The sequence below is a fragment of the Heptranchias perlo genome, chromosome 32 (assembly GCF_035084215.1).
Source record: "Heptranchias perlo isolate sHepPer1 chromosome 32, sHepPer1.hap1, whole genome shotgun sequence".
Classification (NCBI taxonomy): Eukaryota; Metazoa; Chordata; class Chondrichthyes; order Hexanchiformes; family Hexanchidae; genus Heptranchias; species Heptranchias perlo.
The window spans coordinates 18485878-18505662 of NC_090356.1; the positions used below are offsets into that span (position 1 = coordinate 18485878).

General features: G+C 49.3%; 1 protein-coding gene across 3 annotated transcripts in view; it reads left to right on the plus strand.

Annotated features, from left to right (window-relative positions):
• The first annotated feature begins 10564 nt into the window (after positions 1-10564).
• plekhm2 (pleckstrin homology domain containing, family M (with RUN domain) member 2) overlaps positions 10565-19785 on the plus strand; it is a 63882-nt gene continuing 54661 nt past the window's right edge. For all 3 annotated transcript variants that reach the window (XM_067970530.1, XM_067970531.1, XM_067970532.1), the window contains exon 1: positions 10565-10756. In XM_067970530.1, coding sequence (XP_067826631.1) covers positions 10697-10756 — 60 coding nt within the window. In that variant the 5' untranslated portion in view covers positions 10565-10696. The remainder of the gene's footprint in view (positions 10757-19785) is intronic.

The following is a 19785-nucleotide window of genomic DNA, read 5'->3' on the forward strand; positions in this document are numbered from 1 at the left end:
TAGTGATTGTTGGAGGCCAATCATCTCAGCCCCAGGACATTGCCGCAGGAGTTCCCCAGGGCAGTGTCCTTGGCCCAACCATCTTCAGCTGCTTCATCAATGACCTTCCCTCCATTAAAAGGTCAGAAATGGGGATGTTCGCTGATGATTGCAGTGTTCAGTTCCATTCGCAACCCCTCAGATAAGGAAGCAGTCCATGCCCGCATGCAGCAAGACCTGGACAACATCCAGGCTTGGGCTGATAAGCGGCGAGTAACATTCGCACCAGACAAGTGCCAGGCAATGACCATCTCCAACAAGAGAGAGTCTAACCACCTCCCCTTGACATTCAACGGCATTACCATCGCTGAGTCCCCCACCATCAACATCCTGGGGGTCACCATTGACCAGAAACGTAACTGGACCAGCCACATAAATACTGTGGCTACAAGAGCAGGTCAGAGGCTGGGTATTCTGTGGCGAGTGACTCATCTCCTGATTCCCCAAAGCCTTTCCACCATTTACAAAGCACAAGTCAGGAGTGTGATGGAATACTCTCCACTTGCCGGAATGAATGCAGCTCCAACAACACTCAAGAAGCTCGACACCATCCAAGACAAAGCAGCCCGCTTGATTGGCACCCTATCCACCAACCTAAACAATCACTCCCTTCACCACCGGCGCACAGTGGCTGCAGTGTGTACCATCCACAGGATGCACTGCAGCAACTCACCGAGGCTTCTTTGACAGCACCTCCCACACCCGCGACCTCTACCACCTAGAAAGACAAGGGCGGCAGGCACATGGGAACAACACCACCATCAATACCACCATCCCGACTTGGAAATATATCGCTGTTCCTTCATCGTCGCTGGGTCAAAATCCTGCAACTCCCTTCCTACCAGCACTGTGGGAGAACCTACACCACACGGACTGCAGCAGTTCAAGAAGGTGGCTCACCACCACTTTCTCAAGGGCAATTAGGGATGGGCAATAAATGCTGGCCTCACCAGTGACGCCCACATCCCATGAACGAATAAAAAAAAAGTCACACACCATCCCGACTTGGAAATATATCGCCGTTCCTTCATCGTCACTGGATCAAAATCCTGGAACTCCCTTCCTAACAGCACTGTGGGAGAACCTTCACCACACGGACTGCAGCGGTTCAAGAAGGCGGCTCACCACCACCTGCTCAAGGGATGGGCAATAAATGCTGGCCTTACCAGCGACGCCCACATCACATGAACGAATGAAAAAAAAGGAAGTTATGCTAAACCACACTTGTCCAGGGCTTAGAGAGGGTGCAGCGGAGATTTACTAGAATGATACCAGGGAAGAGGGACTTCCGTTATGTGGAGAGACTGGAGAAGCTGGGATTGTTCTCCCTAGAACAGAGAAGGTTAAGGGGAGATTTAATAGAGGTGTTCAAAATTAAGAAGGGTTTTGATAGAGTAAATAAGGAGGAACTTTTTCCACTGACAGGAGGGTCGGTAACCAGAGGACACAGATTTAAGGTAATTGGCAAAAGAACCAGAGGGGAGATGTGGAGAATATTTTTATGCAATGGGTTGTTATGATCTGGAATGCACTGCCTGAAAGGGCGGTGGAAGCAGATTCAATAGTAACTTTCAAAAGGGAATGGAATATATACATGAAAAGGAAAAATTTGCTGGGCTATGGGCTAAGAGCAGGGCAGTGGGACTAATTGGATAGCTCTTTCAAAAAGCCGGCACAGACACGAAGGGCTGAATGGTCTCCATCTGTGCTGCATGATTCTATGATTCTATGAAATGGTTAAAGCAACTGCAAAGCTGGCCAGAAATGCAATGTGCTGATTGCATCCAATTTTCTGTGGTTCAGTTATCTACACAACAATGACTTCCATTTATATAGCGCCTTTAACGTAGTAAAACGTCCGAAAGCCCTTCACAAGAGCGTAACTATTATAAATTAAAAATTGTGAGTGGTCTCAAAATTCCAAAGTTCCGACACCAGCAGGAGGTGCTGTAAGCATAATGTTATGTGACAGTTTGGCAACAATTGTTTGCCTCCCAATGTTAAATGAAAGACCAACCGCTACCCTAGTTGTATATTATGAGTTAATATGTTAAAAAAAATGGCTGAGTCTGCATGCAGCTGAAAGCTCTGGCCACCCAATGTCACTGTGGAGCAGCCTAAGTTTTTTAGGTAGCAGCCATGCTGGTAAAAGTCGGTAAAGGAAGGTAAGAATTTTAGTTTTTAATTAAATGCAAAATATTATGTAAATTATTTGGTCCCTTCTCGCTTTCCTAGACTGAGATCTTCTATCTTTCCCTCGCTCGCCGAACGGCTCTCCATCACACAGATTTGTGGGTGCCATCAGGAGCTCAATCATCCAGCCCTGGGAACCCCTTAGGGGACATCATCCATTAAAATGAGGTTACCCCACGCAGCCCCCTTTTGCCAGGCCCCACAGCCTCAAGTCTCTTCTGCAGACCATTTTCATACATGGCTCCCCCCGGCCTCCTGCTCGGCTGCTTCCCTCCCTCCCAATCCTCTGTTTGTCAGGCCTTGTGAACACAACCTTTTTTCATGGACCGCCCTGCAACACACTCACACCAATGTCATATCACTGGCCCGTTACGGGGGTTTCTGAATGGTGTTAGCTTTGGCTCAGTGGGTAGCAATCTTGTCTCTTGGAACCTAGAAGGTCATGGGTTCAAGCCCCACTCCAGAGACTTGCAGCACATAATCTAGACTGACACTTCAATGTAGTACTGAGGGAGTGCTGTACAGTCAGAGGTGTTGTCTTATGAATGAGATGTTAAACTGAGGCTCTATTGACCCTCTCAGGTGGATGTAAAAGATCCCATGGCACTTTTTCGAAGATCAGGGAATCCTGACCAATATTTATCACTAAAACAGATTGTCTGGTTATTATTTTATTGCTGATTGTAGGACCTTGATGTTTCCTACATTACTACACTTCAAAAATATTTAATTGGCTGTAAAGGGCTTTGGGATGTCCTGAGGTCATGAAAGGCGCTATATAAATGCAAGTTCTTTCTTTCTTCCTAACTCCTCTCTTCCCTTCGTGGCCATGGCACATTTCCGTAGCCCCCCTTGTTTTGGCCACTGTCACCTTGCCCTCCAAACACCTGTTTCCCCCCCCCCCCACTGAGAATCATTTTGTGTCTCCTCCCCAACAAGCAGAAATTTTGTTTCTGAATGCTCCCCATGTCACTAAGCAGAAAATCAGCACTGCTCCCCTCATTGATCAGCTTCTTGGCCTTCCACACCCCTCCAACTGAGAAACAATTCTGCTCCATTTCCCCACACACCAGGTAAATAGCCTTTACTCCGCACTTAGGATATCAAACCACCTAACTTGCAATGACTAACACTCTGGGCCTTCCTTCCCTACCCCACCCCCCACCATGAGCATCATTACTGTCCCCCCACCCACCAAGCAGAAGTTCTCCCCCTCCCACCCAATGAGCAGTGTTTTGGCTTTCGGACCCTGCTATGTGGCAGAACCCTTACCCTTGCATCTCCCCCACTATGCAGATTTCAGCTTCCCTATCCCCATAGTGATTAGCATCCACCCCACATTTCCCCATCCTCTCCCCCTCCCATGACCAATTCTTGGTCACCCTTTGCTCACTGATCCCTTGAGCGTTTGCTCTCCAGGCAGAGCCGGCAAGTTTGCCAATTAGCTTATTTTGGCTTTTGACTCTCTCAGTAGTTTTCAGTAGATGGTTTTTGTAGGTTAGTAACCAGTCGAGAGTGACGCCCATGTAAAAAGATTGAGCATCCTGTTTAAGAAATTGAGTTATTAGGATGATAGTGAGTCCACGAATGGCACTAGCATCGTGCAAGTGAATTACAGAGGGCACAGTCTTTGTGGCACTTGGTTGAAGAAGTACTCCTCCATAAGGTTTATATCATTAGTGAGTGTGGTTTCCAGAGTGGAAAAGTCACCACCTTGAGCAGCAAAGGCACTGTCATCAGCAGAGCAGAATTTCCACGATCTGGTCACAGGCAGGTCATTTATGTATCATTTTAAAAGGAGTGGTGCTAGAACCGATCCCTGAGGTAGGTCATTGCTTTGGCATTTCCACGAGTTGGTGCAGTCAGCCATGTGTGCTTTGAAACGGTGGCCTCGCAGCAGTAATTCAACCAAGCAGGAGGCCCAATATGGCAGGACCTACGATATTTTTGCCAGAAGACAGAAAGTGTTATAGGCTAATGTTAGACAGAGGAAGACAACACCAGTCTTAAGGTTTTTTTGAAAGCCATTTTCAATGAAGGAGGTTAGGACGAGTACTTGGTCAAAAGGGCTGTGACCATGGCGGAAACCAGCTTGGTCTGGACTACTGGAGATATGCTATGGAGAACCAGTTGATTGAAAACACACAGAAGGGAATTTGTCTGTAGCCCGCTACTAACTGTGGATCCTTGCCTAGCTTAAGTAGGTCGGTGATATTTGCTTTGCGTCATACTGCTGGAATCCAGCCTTCAAGGACAATACGAGTGAAGAAAAGTGATAGCCAATTACAAGCTTGTGGACCAAGGTTCTCCAACTATTCAAGGTCTATGTTGTCGTAGCCAGCTGCGGTACCAGGTTTCATATTATGCAGCACAGGTTCGAGATGTGATGGTGTGAAGGGTGGTGGCGAGTTCGGGGCAATTCGATAAAAGTGGCGTCATTCATTATGTACTTTCTGTTCGAAGACTTTGTTACGGAGGCTCTTGCCCCTTTTAGTAGGTGACTGGCAATGGCATTGGCTGAACAATAAAAATGTAACTTTGGCATATTCCTGATGGCTCAGTGACTTTATCCAGTAAGTAGCTGAACTATACAGAGAAGAAGGTCCCAGATTTGCTCCCTAATCTGTGTTGATCAGAGCTGGGGCAGCTGCAGGGGTGCTACAATTAGCCTCAGGGCCCCTGGGTTAGAGTGGGGTAAAAATCAGCTAGGATTCCTGCTACTGATCAGTATCTAGTGATCTCTGCAGGAAAGTGCTTGTAGAATCAGGGTCAGCTGAGATATCCTTCACGGTTCAATATCCTGCCGAAACTCACATATGGAGAATGGACTTTTGGGTGAGGTACTGAAGGACGCCTGGCAACCACAAGACCAGTAACCAGCCAGTACCTTCAGAAGAGAATCATAGAATCATACAGCACAAAAGGAAGCCATTCGGCCCATCATGCCTGTGGCAGCTCTTTGAAAGTGCTATCCAATTAGTCCCAATCCCCTGTTCTTTCCCCATAGCCCTGCATTTTTTTTTTCCTTTTCAAGTATTTATCCAATTCTGTGTTGAAAGTTGTTATTAAATCTTCTGCCAACACCCTTTCAGGCAGTGCATTCCAGATCATAACAATCGGCTGCATTAAAAAAATTCTCATCTCCCCTCTGGTTCTTTGCCAATTACCTCAAATCTGTGTCCTCTGGTTACTGACTCTCCTGCCAGTGGAAACAGTTTCTCCCTATCTACTCTATCAAAACCACTAAACATTTTTTTAAAAACTGCTGATGTTGGAAATCTGAAATAAGAATAATTTGTGTTAATACTTGTTTTTTTTAATGGATCAAAGGAAACCAAGTTAAATCATAATTTTATGATTGCTGTTGATGATGCACACCAGTCTATGCGGTGCCCGTTGGTCGTGTGCTCCCTCTCCAGGGCCAAGCCACCTGGGCGCGGAGACAGTCGGAGCGACCGCTCCCATGGGCCACAGAACCATAGAAAAGATACAGCACAGAAGGGGGCCATTCGGCCCATCGTGTCCGCGCCGGCTCGAAGAACAACCAGGTGCCCATTCTAATCCCATCTTCCAGCACCCGGTGGCCTCTATCCTGGACCTGTAGATGTGTGTTAATACTTGTTAGATTTGATATTTAAATAGCTGAATGGCACCATCTGGTGTTCAAAATAAATGGCACGGTGTCATAGAGTCATAGAGTTATACAGCACGGATAGAGGCCCTTCGGCCCATCGTGTCCGCGCCGGCCATCAAGCCCTGTCTACTCTAATCCCATATTCCAGCATTTGGTCTGTAGCCTTGTATGCTATGGCATTTCAAGTGCTCATCCAAATGCTTCTTGAATGTTGTGAGGGTTCCTGCCTCCACAACCCCTTCAGACAGTGAGTTCCAGACTCCAACCACCCTCTGGGTGAAAAAGTTCTTTCTCAAATCCCCTCTAAACCTCCCGCCTTTTACCTTGAATCTATGTCCCCTTGTTATAGAACCCTCAACGAAGGGAAAAAGCTCCTTAGTATCCATCCTATCTGTGCCCCTCATAATTTTGTACACCTCAATCATGTCCCCCCTCAGCCTCCTCTGCTCCAAGGAAAACAAACCCAATCTTCCCAGTCTCTCTTCATAGCTGTCCGCGTCAAAGGGTTTTGTTCTCTTTTTTTTCTGTTTGTAGGCCCCCCTTTTATAAGGCGGGGTGGGGGGGGGGGGTTCGGGTGTGTTTTATTCAAAACAAATCAAAAACCAAATAACAGTGTCAAATAATAATTTTATTGTGACGATCCAGGATGCACTCCAGCCCCTGCGGTGCCCACCAGTCGCGGAAAGCCTCAAGCGTACCGGCAGACACCTCGTGCTCCCTCTCCAGGGCCACCTGGGCGCGGAGAATGCCGTGGAAGAAAGGCAGACAGTCGGAGCGACCACCCCCACGGGCCGCGACTAACCTGGACCTGTGGATAGCCACCTTGGACAGGCCCAGGAGCAGGCCCATGAGGATGTCCCCCGACTTGCCCGCCCCCCTCCTCACCGGGCGGCCAAAGATCAGGAGCGTGGGCCAGAACTTGAGAAGCAGCCCCCTTAAATAGTGGAACAGGGGCTGCAGTCTCCCACACCCTGTGAATAAATGAAACACGGACTCATCCAGGCCGCAGAAATTGCAGGCGGTCTGGGAGCCCATGAAATGGCTTAAACGCCTATTGGTTGTGACTGCTCCGTGCAACACTCTCCACCCCAGATCCCCAATGGCTCATGTGAGGACCCCCGAGTAGAGAGCCCTCCGCTGGGGACCCCCGCCTCCGCCGGAGGGCAGGATGGTACGCCAGGGCATGTCCTGGCGAAAGACGAGGGCGAGGAAGTGGAGAGTGTGCAGGAGCAGCCCGTACAGGAAACCCCTCCATGCAGAGTGAAATGGCACGGAGGAGATTTCCGAGAGACGGCTCAAGTTGTGAGGCACAGCCTCACAACAAGGGAGGTTTCGGGGCCTGGCGCCGATGAGGAATTCTGTCTGAACGGGGGTCAGTTTGGACGGGATGGCTCCACACGCTTCAGCCTCCTCCACACACCGAGTGGAGTCAGGGCCGAGTGCCACTTTCAACGCCCGGATGGCGGTGGCAGCGTCCCAGACATGGCGCAAGGACATCCGTGCGGCCAGTATCCCTGGCGCTATCCAACCCGCCCCTCCGCCATCCAGGGCCCTCTCCTCCGTCAGCCACGTGCCACCGAAGCCAAAACCATGGAGGAGCGTATTCCTGAGCAGCGGCTCCTGCAGGACAGCCGCTACCCCCGACGGGGGAGAGCACCAGCAGGAGGCAACCATATTCCAGACCCCGATCAGATCCTGGTAAAAGCTCCCGCAAGGACGCGCGGCCGCTCGGCAACGTGATAAACAGGAGCTGCGTGTCGTAATTCAGGCCGTGCAGCTGGTGGAAGAAATACATCGCCAGCGCACACCATCTTGGAGGATCCTCAACGTACAGGTATCGCTGGAGGGTCCGAAGGCGGAAAGTCACTACCTGGGTGAGGACGCACACCAGCCCCTGACCGCGCTCCCTAAGCTGGAGACTCAGGACCGCAGCAGCGACCCAGTGCATCCTTTTAGCCCAGAAGAAGTCGACGAGCTTCTTCTGAATCTTGGCGACAAACTCAGGAGGAGGGATCAAAGTGACCAACCAGTACCACAACAATGAGGCTACCAGTTGGTTTATGACCAACACTCGACCCTGTCCAGCGCCCTAGGCCAGCGGTGACTTTGGCCTCCAGCTCTTGCCAGTTCGCCTGCCAGGATTCCTCGGCAGGGCTAAGGTAGACTCCCAGGTACCACAGGTGCGTGGTGCTCCAGGCAAAAGGCCGTAGCTCCTCCGGCAGGGGGTCCGCCCGCCACTGACCCACCAGGAGCCCGGAACATTTCTCCCAGTTGATCCTTCCGGAGGACGTGGCAGAGTGCACCTTTTGGCACTCGCACATCCTTCGCAAGTCAACGGGATCCGTGACCACGAGAAGCACGTCATCGGCGTAAGCCGAAAGGACGACCTCCACGCCCGGCTCGCGCAGAGCCAGTCCCGACAACCTCTTCCGCAAGAGGTGCAGGAAAGGCTCCATGAAGACGGCGTATAATTGGCTGGACATGGGGCACCCCTGATGCACTCTTCTCCAGAAACGAAGGGGCGCCGTCAAGGGTCCGTTAACCTTAACCAGACGCTCCGTGTCATCATACAGAAGTTGGATCCGGGCGACGAATTGCGACCCGAACCCGAATGCGCGCAGAGTCCCGAATAAGTACTCGTGATGCACCCCATCGAATGCCTTCTCCTGATCCAGGGTGAGGAAGGCTACCGACAGACCAGCTGTCGGGGAATAGTGGATCAGGTCCTGGACGAGGTGGATGTTATTGTGGAATCTTTGGCCCGGGACCGTGTAGGACTGGTCGTGGTGGATCATGTGGGCTAGCACGGTGCCAAGGCGAGCAGACATCGCCTTGGCGAAGACCTTATAATCCGTGCTGAGGAGGGAGACCGGGTGCCAGCTTTTAAGGTGATGGAGATCCCCCTTCTTCGGCAGCAGGATGACGACCGCCAGGACGTCCAAGAATGCCCTGAGGAACTCCACGGTCAGCCCGTCCAACTCCGGGGATTTCCCCCTAGAGAGCTGGTGGAGGGCACCGGTCAGCTACGCCAGGGTTAGCGGAGCGTCCAGCCAGTTGGTGCCCTCCGGGCCGACCTTCGGCAGGTCCTCCCACAAAACTGCGCGCATCCTCGCTGAACGGATCCTGAGAGAACAGAGCCTCGTAGTCAGCCCGTGCCCAGGCACTGACCCCCTCTGGGTCCGAGACGAGGGACCGGTCGTCAGCCAGCAGAGTAAGGAGCTGCCTACTGACCCCCTGCCGCTTTTCCAGCGAGTAGAAGGAGGGGGAGCTGCGGTCCAAGTCCCGAAAGAGCTGGAGCCGTGACCTCATGTACGCTCCTCGGGACACGACCAGTTGCAGGTCCTTCAGAGCGCCCTTCTTCTCTTCAGACTCCCGCTGCAGGGCCGGATCCTCGGCGGTTTGACTGAGACGGGACTCCAGGCCAAGCACCTCCTGCTCCAACCACCTGACCTCGGACTCCCGCCTCTTGGTCCACCCCCTCGTGTACTCTTGACAGAAGAGACGGACGTGAGCCTTGCCCACGTCCCACCATAGCCTCAAGGAAGAGAAGCCTCCCTGCTTCCTTCCCCAGTCAGTCCAGAATCGACGGAACTGGTCCCGGAATCGCGCGTCCTCCAGCAGCTGGTTGTTAAAGTGCCAGTACGCGGACCCCGCCCGAGCACGGAGTAGAGTGAACTCCATCCGCACCAGGTGGTGGAACGAGCACAGCAATGGCCGTATGGAGGCCAACTGGATGCAGGAGGCATATGCCCGTGAAACGTACAGGCAGTCAATTCTGGACCTCCATCCTCCAGCCCTCACAAAGGTGAATTGGCTGGAGTTGGGATGGAGATTCCGCCAGACGTCCACCAAGTTGAAGGATCCGACCAGGTCCCTCAACTTCTCCGTCGCCAACCGGCAGCGCGGGGACTGGAGCAGACCCTCGCCTCGAGGGTACGGTTAAAATCCACACCCCCCCCCCCCCCACCCACTCCGAGGACAATGCACTCGCCAGCGTCGACGGAGTTGAGGTAAGTGGACACTTCTTCAAAGAAGCTCGCTTGCTGAGCACCGGTACCAGGGGGCGTGAACGTTCACCAGATGATGCGGCACGTCCCCGAGGCGAAGGTCTACATGGAGCAAGCGGCCCGGCACCGGCTCCTTGACCCCCCCCCCCCCCCCAACAAGATCTCCGGCTGAAAAGTCGGGGCCAACAAGATGGCCACCCCGCTCGAAGTGCTGGCGAGGTGACTCAAGTAGCCCGGAACGAACGGATCAGCAGACCGACGGTGGAGGGCCAGCCGGACACCGTCGCGACGACAGTGGCAACCGGCCACAAACTCCCGGAGTTCCTCGACAGGGATGAGGGGAGACTCGGTGGAGGGCACGAGGGCATCCACCACCTCGCTGGCGATGGATTCCAAATCTCCCCAGTGATCAAAGGGTTAATTTCACCCGCGGATTTATTTACACTCAAACTCCCGCCAAAGCAGCAGCGACCGAACTCCGCTCATTGAGTAAACCCCGCCCGTTGAGAATGAATGGCAGATTAAACCCCGCCCCTTAAGGGCGGTCGCTAGCCCGCGCGTCGATGACGAGTACAGCAAGCCCCGCCCACTTGCCTGTCATGAGATGTAGCACGCTGCGCGAGTTGTTGTCACGTCGTTGTTTTTGGATGTTCTTTGGTGGTGTCACTTCCTGTGCGTGGCGCGTGGTCACGCGCGCAGTGCTGTCCCCGGGAGCGCGCGGCCCGGCCGCCGGAGGGAGGTGAGACGAAGCGCGGCGCGGCGGGCGCGGCGGCGGTGGCGGCCAGGGCCTGTCAGTGACGGTGAGGATGCGGAGGCCGCCAGGATGGAGCCCCTGAAAGTGAAGGACCGGATCCTGGAGAACATCTCGCTGTCAGTGAGGCAGGTGAGAGGTTGGGGCCTGGGTCATTGCTGTCCCGGGTGTGTCAGAATCGGGCGGACCCATAGTTAGTTAGTTAGCCTGGGCTGTGTCACTGCTCCCGGCCCTGCTGGTGCCCACAGGTAGGGTAGAGGCGCCACTGCCTGGTAGGGGATTGTACAGAGCTGGGGGCCAGTGTGCTTCCATTTTTATTTTGGAGGATTCCAGTATTTTCTGAATCATGTTCCACAATTCTATCAGTTTTCCCATGAAAACTGCAAACCAGTGCCCTTGGTTTAAAACAGCCCCAGCTTCCTCCCCGGTGGGACAGAGGATCTAGGATCAAACAGTCATGTGTGGCTTGATGGGCTGAATAACCTTTTGCTGCTCCCAACTTGGTGTGTGATTACAGCAGTTATGTACTATAAAAATGCTGCCTTTTCTGATGCAGTGTCACAGGTTGGGAAGCTTACCTGTAATTATTAGAAAAAAATCTCCCCTCATCATACTTTTGAGTATGAGCCTCAAATTGTATACAGTCCCCACCACTTATACTGTACTTGCTTATCAAGGGCACCTGCTTAGAACATAAGAAATAGGAGTCGGCAAGACTGCCCCTCGAGCCTGCTCTGCCATTCAATAAGATCATGGCTGATCTTTGACGTCATGCTTGCATTGGAGGCAGTTCAGAGAAGGTTCACTAGGTTGATTCTGGGTATGGAAGGGTTGTCTTATGAGGAAAGATTGAACAGGTTGGGTCTATACTCATTGGCGTTTAGAAGAATGAGAGGAGATCTTGTTGAAACATACAAGATTCTGAGGGAACTCGATAGGATAGATGCTGAGAGGATGTTACCCCTCATGGGGGAATCTAAAATAGGAGGCATAGTCTCAGAATAAGGGGTTGCCCGTTCAAGACGGAAATGAGGAGGACTTTCTTCTCCCAGAGGGTTGTGAATCTTTGGAATTCTTTACCCCAAAAAGCTGTGGAGGCTGAGCCATTGAATACATTCAAGGCTGAGTTAGACAAATTTTTGATCAGCAAGGGAGTCAAAGGATATGGGGAAAGGGTGGGAAAGTGGAGTTGAGGTAAAAATCAGATCAGCCATGATCCCATTGAATGGCGGAGCAGGCTCGAGGGGCCGAATGGCCTACTCCTGCTCCTGTCTCTTATGGTCTAACTCCACTTTACTGCCCGATCCCCATATCCCTTGATTCCCCTAGAGTCCAAAAATCTATCAATCTCAGTCATGAATATACCCAACAACTGAGCGTCCACAACCCTCTGGGGCAGAGAATTCTGAAGTTTCACAGCCCTCTGAGTGAAGAAATTCCTCCTCATCTCTGTCCTAAATGGCCGCCCCCTTATCCTGAGACTATACCCCCTAGTTTTAGACTCTCCAGCCAAGGGAAACAATCTCCCAGTATCTACCCTGTCAAACCTTTTCAGATTTGTATAAGTTTCAATGAGATCGCCCCTCATTCTTCTAAACTCCAGAGAGTATAGGCCCATTCTACTCAATCTCTCTTCACAGGACAACCCTTGCATCCCAGGAATCAATCTAGTGAACCTTTGTTGCACTGCCTCTAAGGCAAGTATATCCTTCCTTAGGTAAGAAGACTAAAACTATACACAGTAGCCCAGGTGTGGTCTCACCAAAGCCCTGTACAATTGCAGCAAGACTTCCTTACTCTTGTACTCCAACCCCCTTGCAATAGTGGCCAACATACCATTTGCCTTCCTAATTGCTTGCTATACCTGTATGTTAACTTTGTGTTTCATGTAAAAGGACACCAAAAATCCCTCTGAACAGTGACATTTAATAGTTTCTCACCATTTAAAAAATATTCTGTTTTTCCATTCTTCCTACCAAAGTGAATAACCTCACATTTCCCCACATCATACTCCATATGCCACCTTCTTGTCCACTCACTTAACCTGTCTATATCCCTTTGCAGACTCTTTGTGTCCTCACGGCTTACTTTCCCACCTAGCTTTGTGTCGTCAGCAAACTTGGATACATTACACTTGGTTCCTTCATCTAAGTCTGGTCTGGCCTATATGTGACTCCAGACCCACAGCAATGTGGTTGATTATTAATCGCCCTCTGAAATGGCCTAGCAAGCCACTCAGTTGTACAATCTCGCTACAGAAAGTCACAATAAGAATAAAACCGGACGGACCACCCGGCATCGGACCACTAGGCACTGGACATGACAAAAGCAAACCAAGCCCAGTCGAACCTGCAAAGTCGTTCTCACTAACATCTGGGGACTTGTGCCAAAATTGAGAGTTGTCCCACAGACTAGTCAAGCAACAGCCTGATATAGCCATACTCTCAGAATCAGACCTTTCAGCCAACATCCCAGACTCTTCCATCACCATCCCTAGGTATGTCCTGCCCCACCGGCGGGACAGACCCACCAGAGGTGGCGGCACTGTGGTATGCAGTCAGGAGGGAGTGGCCCTGGGATTCCTCAACATTGACTCCGGACCCCATGAAATCTCATGGCATCAGGTCAAACATGGGCAAGGAAACCTGCTGATTACCACTTACTGCCCTCCCTCAGCTGATGAATCAGTCCTCCTTCATGTTGAGCACCACTTGGAGGAAGCACTGAGGGTAGCAAGGGCACAGAGTGTACTCTGGGTGGAGGACTTCAATGTCTATCACCAAGAATGGCTCTGTAGCACCGCTACTGACCAAGCTGGCCGAGTCCCGAAGGACATATCTGCCAGACTAGGCCTGCGGCAGGTAGTGAGCGAACTAACACGAGGAAAAAAAGTCTACTTGACTTCGTCCTCACCAATCTACCTGTCGCAGATGCATCTGTCCATGACAGTATTGGTAGGAGTGACCACTGCACAGTCCTTGTGGAGACGAAGTCCCGTCTTCACACTGAGGACACTGTCCAATGGGTTGCGTGACACTACCACCATACTAAATGGGATAGATTCAGAACCGATCTAGCAGCTCACAACTGGGCATCCATGAGGTGCTGTGGGCCTTCAGCAACAGAATTGTATTCCAGCACAATCTGTAACCTTGTGGCCCTGCATATTCCTCACTCTATCATTACCAACAAGCCAGGGGATTAACCCTGGTTCAATGAGGAGTGTAGAAGAGCATGCCAGGAGCAGCACCAGGTGTACCTAAAATGAGGTGCCAACCTGGTGAAGCTACAACACAGGACTACATGCATGCTAAACAGCGCAAGCAACATGCTATAGACAGAGCTAAGCGATTCCACAAACAACGGATCAGATCAAAGCCCTGCAGTCCTGCCATGTCCAGGCATGAATGGCGGTGAACAATTAAACAACTAACGGGAAGAGGAGGCTCCGTGAACATCCCCATCCTCAATGATGGCGGAGTCCAGCACGTGAGTGCAAAAGACAAGGCTGAAGCGTTTGCAACCATTTTCAGCCAGAAGTGCCGAGTGGATGATCCATCTCAGCCTCCTCCCGATATCCCCACCATCACAGAAGTCAGGCTTCAGCCAATTCGATTCACTCCACATGATATCAAGAAATGGCTGACTGCACTGGATACAGCAAAGGCTATGGGCCCCAACAACATCCCGGTTTAGTGCTGAAGACTTGTGCTCCAGAACTAGCCGTGCCTATGGCCAAGCTGTTCCAGTACATCGACAATACTGGCATCTACCTGACAATGTGGAAAATTGCCCAGATATGACCTGTCCACAAAAAGCAGGGCAAATCCAATCCGGCCAATTACCACCCCATCAGTCTACTCTCAATCATCAGCAAAGTGATGGAAGGTGTCGTCGACAGTGCTATCAAGTGGCACTTACTCACCAATAACCTGCTCACCAGTGCTTTGCAGTTTAGATTCCGCCAGGACCATTCGGCTCCAGACCTCATTACAGCCTTGGTCCAAACGTGGACAAAAGAGGTGAATTCCAGAGGTGAGGTGTGAGTGACTGCCCCGATATCAAGGCAGCATTTGACCGAGTGTGGCACCAAGGAGCCCTAGTAAAATTGAAGTCAGTGGGAATTGGGGAAAATTCTTCAGTGGCTGGAGTCATACCTAGCACAAAGGAAGATGATAGTGGTTGTTGGAGGCTAATCATCTCAGCCCCAGGACGTTGCTGTAGGAGTTCCTCAGGGCAGTGTCCTTGGCCCAACCATCTTCAGCTGCTTCATCAATGACCTTCCCTCCATCATAAAGTCAGAAATGGGGATGTTCACTGATTGCACAGTGTTCAGTTCCATTCACAACCCCTCAAATAATGAAGCAGCCCATGCCTGCATGCAGCAAGACCTGGACAACATCCAGGCTTGGGCTGATAAGTGGCAAGTAACATTCGTGCCAGGCAATGGCCATCTCCAGCAAGAGAGAGTCTAACCACCTCCCCTTGCCATTCAATGGCATTACCATCGCCGAATCCCCCACCATCAACATCCTGGGGGTCACTATTGACCAGAAACTTAACTGGACCAGCCTCATAAATACTGTGGCTACAAGAGCAGGTCAGAGGATGGGTATTCTGCGGCAAGTGACTCACCTCCTGACTCCCCAAAGCCTTTCCACCATCTACAAGGCACAAGTCGGGAGTGTGATGGAATACTCTTCACTTGCCTGGATGTGTGCAGCTCCAACAACACTCAAGAAGCTCGACACCATCCAGGACAAACCAGCCCATTTGATTGGTACCCCATCCACCACCCTAAACATTCACTCCCTTCACCGCCGGTGCACCGTGGCTGCAGTGTGTACCATCCACAGGATGCACTGCAGCAACTCGCCAAGGCTTCTTTGACAGCTCCTTCCAAACCTGTGACCTCTGCCACCTAGAAGGACAAGGGCAGCAGGTACATGGGAACAACACCACTTGCACATTCCCCTCCAAATCTCACACCATCCTGACTTGGAAATATATTGACTTTCCTTCATCGTTGCTGGGTCAAAATCCTGGAACTCCCTACTTGATAACACTGTGGGAGAACCTTTACCACATGGACTGCAGTGGTTCAAGAAGGTGGCTCACCACCACCTTCTCAAGGGCAATTAGGGATGGGCAATAAATGCAGGCCTTGCCAGCGATGCCCACATCCCATGAACGAATAATAAAAAAATTAATATAGATTGTAAATAACTGAGGCCCAAGCACTGATCCTTGTGGCACCACACTAGTTACAGCCTGCCAACATGAAAATGACCCATTTATTCTTACACTCTGTCTTCTGTCTGTTAACCAATCCCCCATCCATGCTAATATATTGCTTATATTGGGCAAATGGCACTAACCATTTGCCATTACCATTGAAGTCAATTACAAAGGCACAGCTTATAACACATTAAGTGCACTGGCTATTTTGGGCAGCAGTATATCGAGTGGTGGTTATCACTGTGATATTAGATTGCTTGGCCAGAGACAGGATAGGGGAGGTTGGAGCCTTTGTCATGTTAATGTTCACAAGTTGCCACCAGTCATTGGGGTGATACTCTTAACTTTTGTACTCCTCCAGCACATTTCAGTACACTGCAATAAACTCAATGATTAATGATATCTGTTTTAACAATATTATTTAATTTGCCCTTTTTAAATGTTTTTATATTGATTTACTCAAAGTACTATAACAACGCCCGCATCACTTACTGATCTGTTTTCTCTCTATTTACCATCCACTTATAGCGGGAAAATCGTATTAACACCAACATAAACGGTGGTGACTGTTTTGTGCAGTTCATTGTAAACTTTCTGTGCAGCTCCTTTACTTCCTGTCTGCTGTATTGACATCTTTTGAAGTGAAGGTTGAGAGTGGTGGAAAGCAGGGTGCTTTCAATGTCTTGCTTCCACAAATGTCTTAAGTCTAAATTTGTTGGTATGTTTTTGTGCAACAGGAAAGTGTTGAGGAAAGTCAATGCTGGAGATTGGAACATTTTCTATTTCAGGCACCCAGTGTCAGCATCAAGCACTCCCAGGTCAGGTACAGCACAGGGTAAATACAGAGTAAAGATCCTTCTACACTATCCCATCAAGCATTCCAAGGTGGTACAGTGTGGGCTAGACTGAGAGTAAAGTTCCATTTACACTGTCCCATCAAATACTCCCACACAATTATTGCATGCGTTCCCAGGTCAGGTACTGTATGGATTAGATGATAAAGCTCTCTTTACACTGTCCATACAGTGTACCTTATTCCCAAACTCAAGAGCATTTGGGCCAGCCACTGTGACAAAAGTTCCTAGGTTAGGTTAGCTATGGAATGAAACTTTTTTTGTGTTGCTGTGATGCATGCCTTCCAGCAGAGATTTGATTTTTCTCTATTTAAGGATGGTCTGCCTCTAACTTTTTTAAGCAAAATACTAAGATGATATTTGAATGCCATCAGCCTCCAGGGCTGCCACCAAGCATTCATAACCGCACAAATACCAGCCATGGAACTGCCCCAAAGTCAGTCCTGGGTCTTCCTCTCTATCCTTCCTTCCTCCCCCCTCGCCCCTTGCCCCCCGCCCCACCCCCCCCCCCCCAAAAAAAAATGATGGCAGGTACCCATTTCCATCACCCATACCGATGGGAGTTTTCTTTCCATTTTGTACATGGTCTGTAATCATAGTTAAAACAACATTGTTGTACAATACCCACCCTCTACCACTGCTCATGGGGTAAATGTGCTGAGTTGTGAACTACACAAACCAAGAAGGTCATAGGTTCGCTCCTTGGTCTGTGCTGTATTATCTGGTTGGTGAGCCTTATAAGGATTGAGATCCAACATTTGAGGAATGGTTAAGATTTTTCCAGTAACAATCCTGCAGAACACCCCTTGTGTAATTACACAGAAATGCAGTTCCCAGATTGGAATCAGACTGTCTCAGAACAAAGCAATTGGCACAGCAGATGGAACAGAAGAATCTGGAACAGCTGCTAGAGGCTGAGTGCACATGTCCCTGAGTAAAGTCAGTCATGAATTAGTTTAGTTTCTGCATCAATGTTGTAGGAAAGCTTTCTGGGCATAAAGGAGAAATAGCCTACTTTAGAGAGGGGGATGTTTCTGAGCTTTTAACAGTTTGAATGGTCAGCTGTTGGTCTGCAAATGAGCACAACAGGTGAATGGCCTCCTTTAAACCCAGTCGATGAACAATTTTCTAAATTAACAAATGGCCTCCGTTCTGCAGTAGGGAACTTATTGTTACTGGGGTGAAACTCGCCGATTTGAATTTGTTATATTACCCCAGAGTATTGCGTCAATAAATACTTTAAGCTCCACAGGCTCTGCTGGTACTAGTTGTGTGTAAGTAGTTTGTGTCTCTGCAGATTGGAGTGAATGCCATTGCCACGTGGCATGTGTACAGATTGTAAACCGGAGTGACAAGAATCTATATAATAATACTCATATTATAAAAGTGTATCCACTGACTCACTATGAGCAACACCACAGGAGATTGGCTAGTAATTTAAAAAGTAGCAAATATGAATTGAATGACACTGAACTAAAGGATATGTGTTCAAAGTTGTACACACAAAGGAAACATTTCTTGTGCAGTTTAATAGTAAATGTGGATGATCTTAGCTGTGCAGTGGGTGGATGTAATTTGGAATTCATTGAAGGTTGCTTTGCAGGCTGCCAGGATGAGCATAGGTTTCAAAAGAACACAATAAGCAAGAGGACATAGATTGTACAGCACTTATATGACTAGATACAATAGTGCTGGTGACTGCATGTTGAACGACAGACTGTTTCATACAGTTTGAGTGGCAAATTCTTAGAGAGCTCTAACTGGGGAATAGTAACTATGAGGGGCAAATCATAAGCTATTCCACCACAGAAACAGAACATTTGGCCCATCAAATCTGTGCTGGTGTTTTTCTCCACTTGAGCTATCTAATCTAATCTCACTTTCTTGCTCACTCTCCATACCCTTTCGTAGTATTCGTTTCAACCAACTATCAAATTCCTTTTTAAAAGGATGTATGGACTCCACTTCAACGGTTTGTTTCAGAAAATTCCATATTCTAACCACGTTCTGTGTAAAGAATTTTTTTAACGTCCCCTCTAATCCTGTTTGTGATTATAAAATAGTGCCCTCTCATTATTGTCTTGTTGACTATTGGAAACAATCTGTCACTATTTACGCTTTCATAACCTTGAAGACCTCTATCAGGCCACCCCTTAACCTTCTCGGCTCCAGTGTAGAAAAAAGCCCTAACTTCTCAAGTCTCTTCATAACTGCAGCCCCTCATCCCTTGTAATATTGAATTGAATCTGTTATATCTTTTCCATTGCTTTTTTAGTCTTCCTTTTTAATAGGGTACCAAAATTACACAATACTCCAACTGCAGTCTAACTAATGTCTCGTACACGTTCAGCATTATCTCCTTATCTTTGTACTCTATGCCATGATTCAAAACCAAGGATGTTGTTTGGCTTTTTTATAATTTTATCTACTTACACTGTCCATTTGCCCTCCAAGGTCTCTGGTGTATTTTACTTCATTTTTACTTCTAAAATTAATTTCTTTGCATTTTTGTACATTGAATTGTATCTGCACCTATCTGCCCATCCTGCCAAAGGCCAAACTCCTCTGATAATGAAGCAACTCATGCCAGCCTGTAGCACCATCATTGCTGAGTCCTCACCACCAACGTCTTGGAGGTCGACATTGACCAGTAGCTTAACTGAACCAGCTGTATCAACGTTTGCTACAGGAGGAGGGTAGAGGCTGAGTACTCTGAGTGGCTCACCTCCTGACCTTTCAAAGCCTATCCACCATCTTCAAGCTTAAGTCAGGAGTGTGATGAAATATTCACCACTTAACCTAGATGGGTACAGCACAACAACATTCAAGAAGCTTGACACTATCCAGAACAGAGTAGTTTGCTTGATTGGTGTCTCTGGACTCGGTATACATTCCCTCCACCACTGGCACACTGGCTGCAGTATGTACGATCTCACTAAAGGTTACTTCAACAGCATCTCCCTCTCCTGCAGTCTCTACCACTTTGGAGGAAGAACGAGGAATGGGAGTATAGAAAGATGAAATGTGTGAATGAATAGGGGTTCAAGTGCATTATTCCCTGAAAGTTTT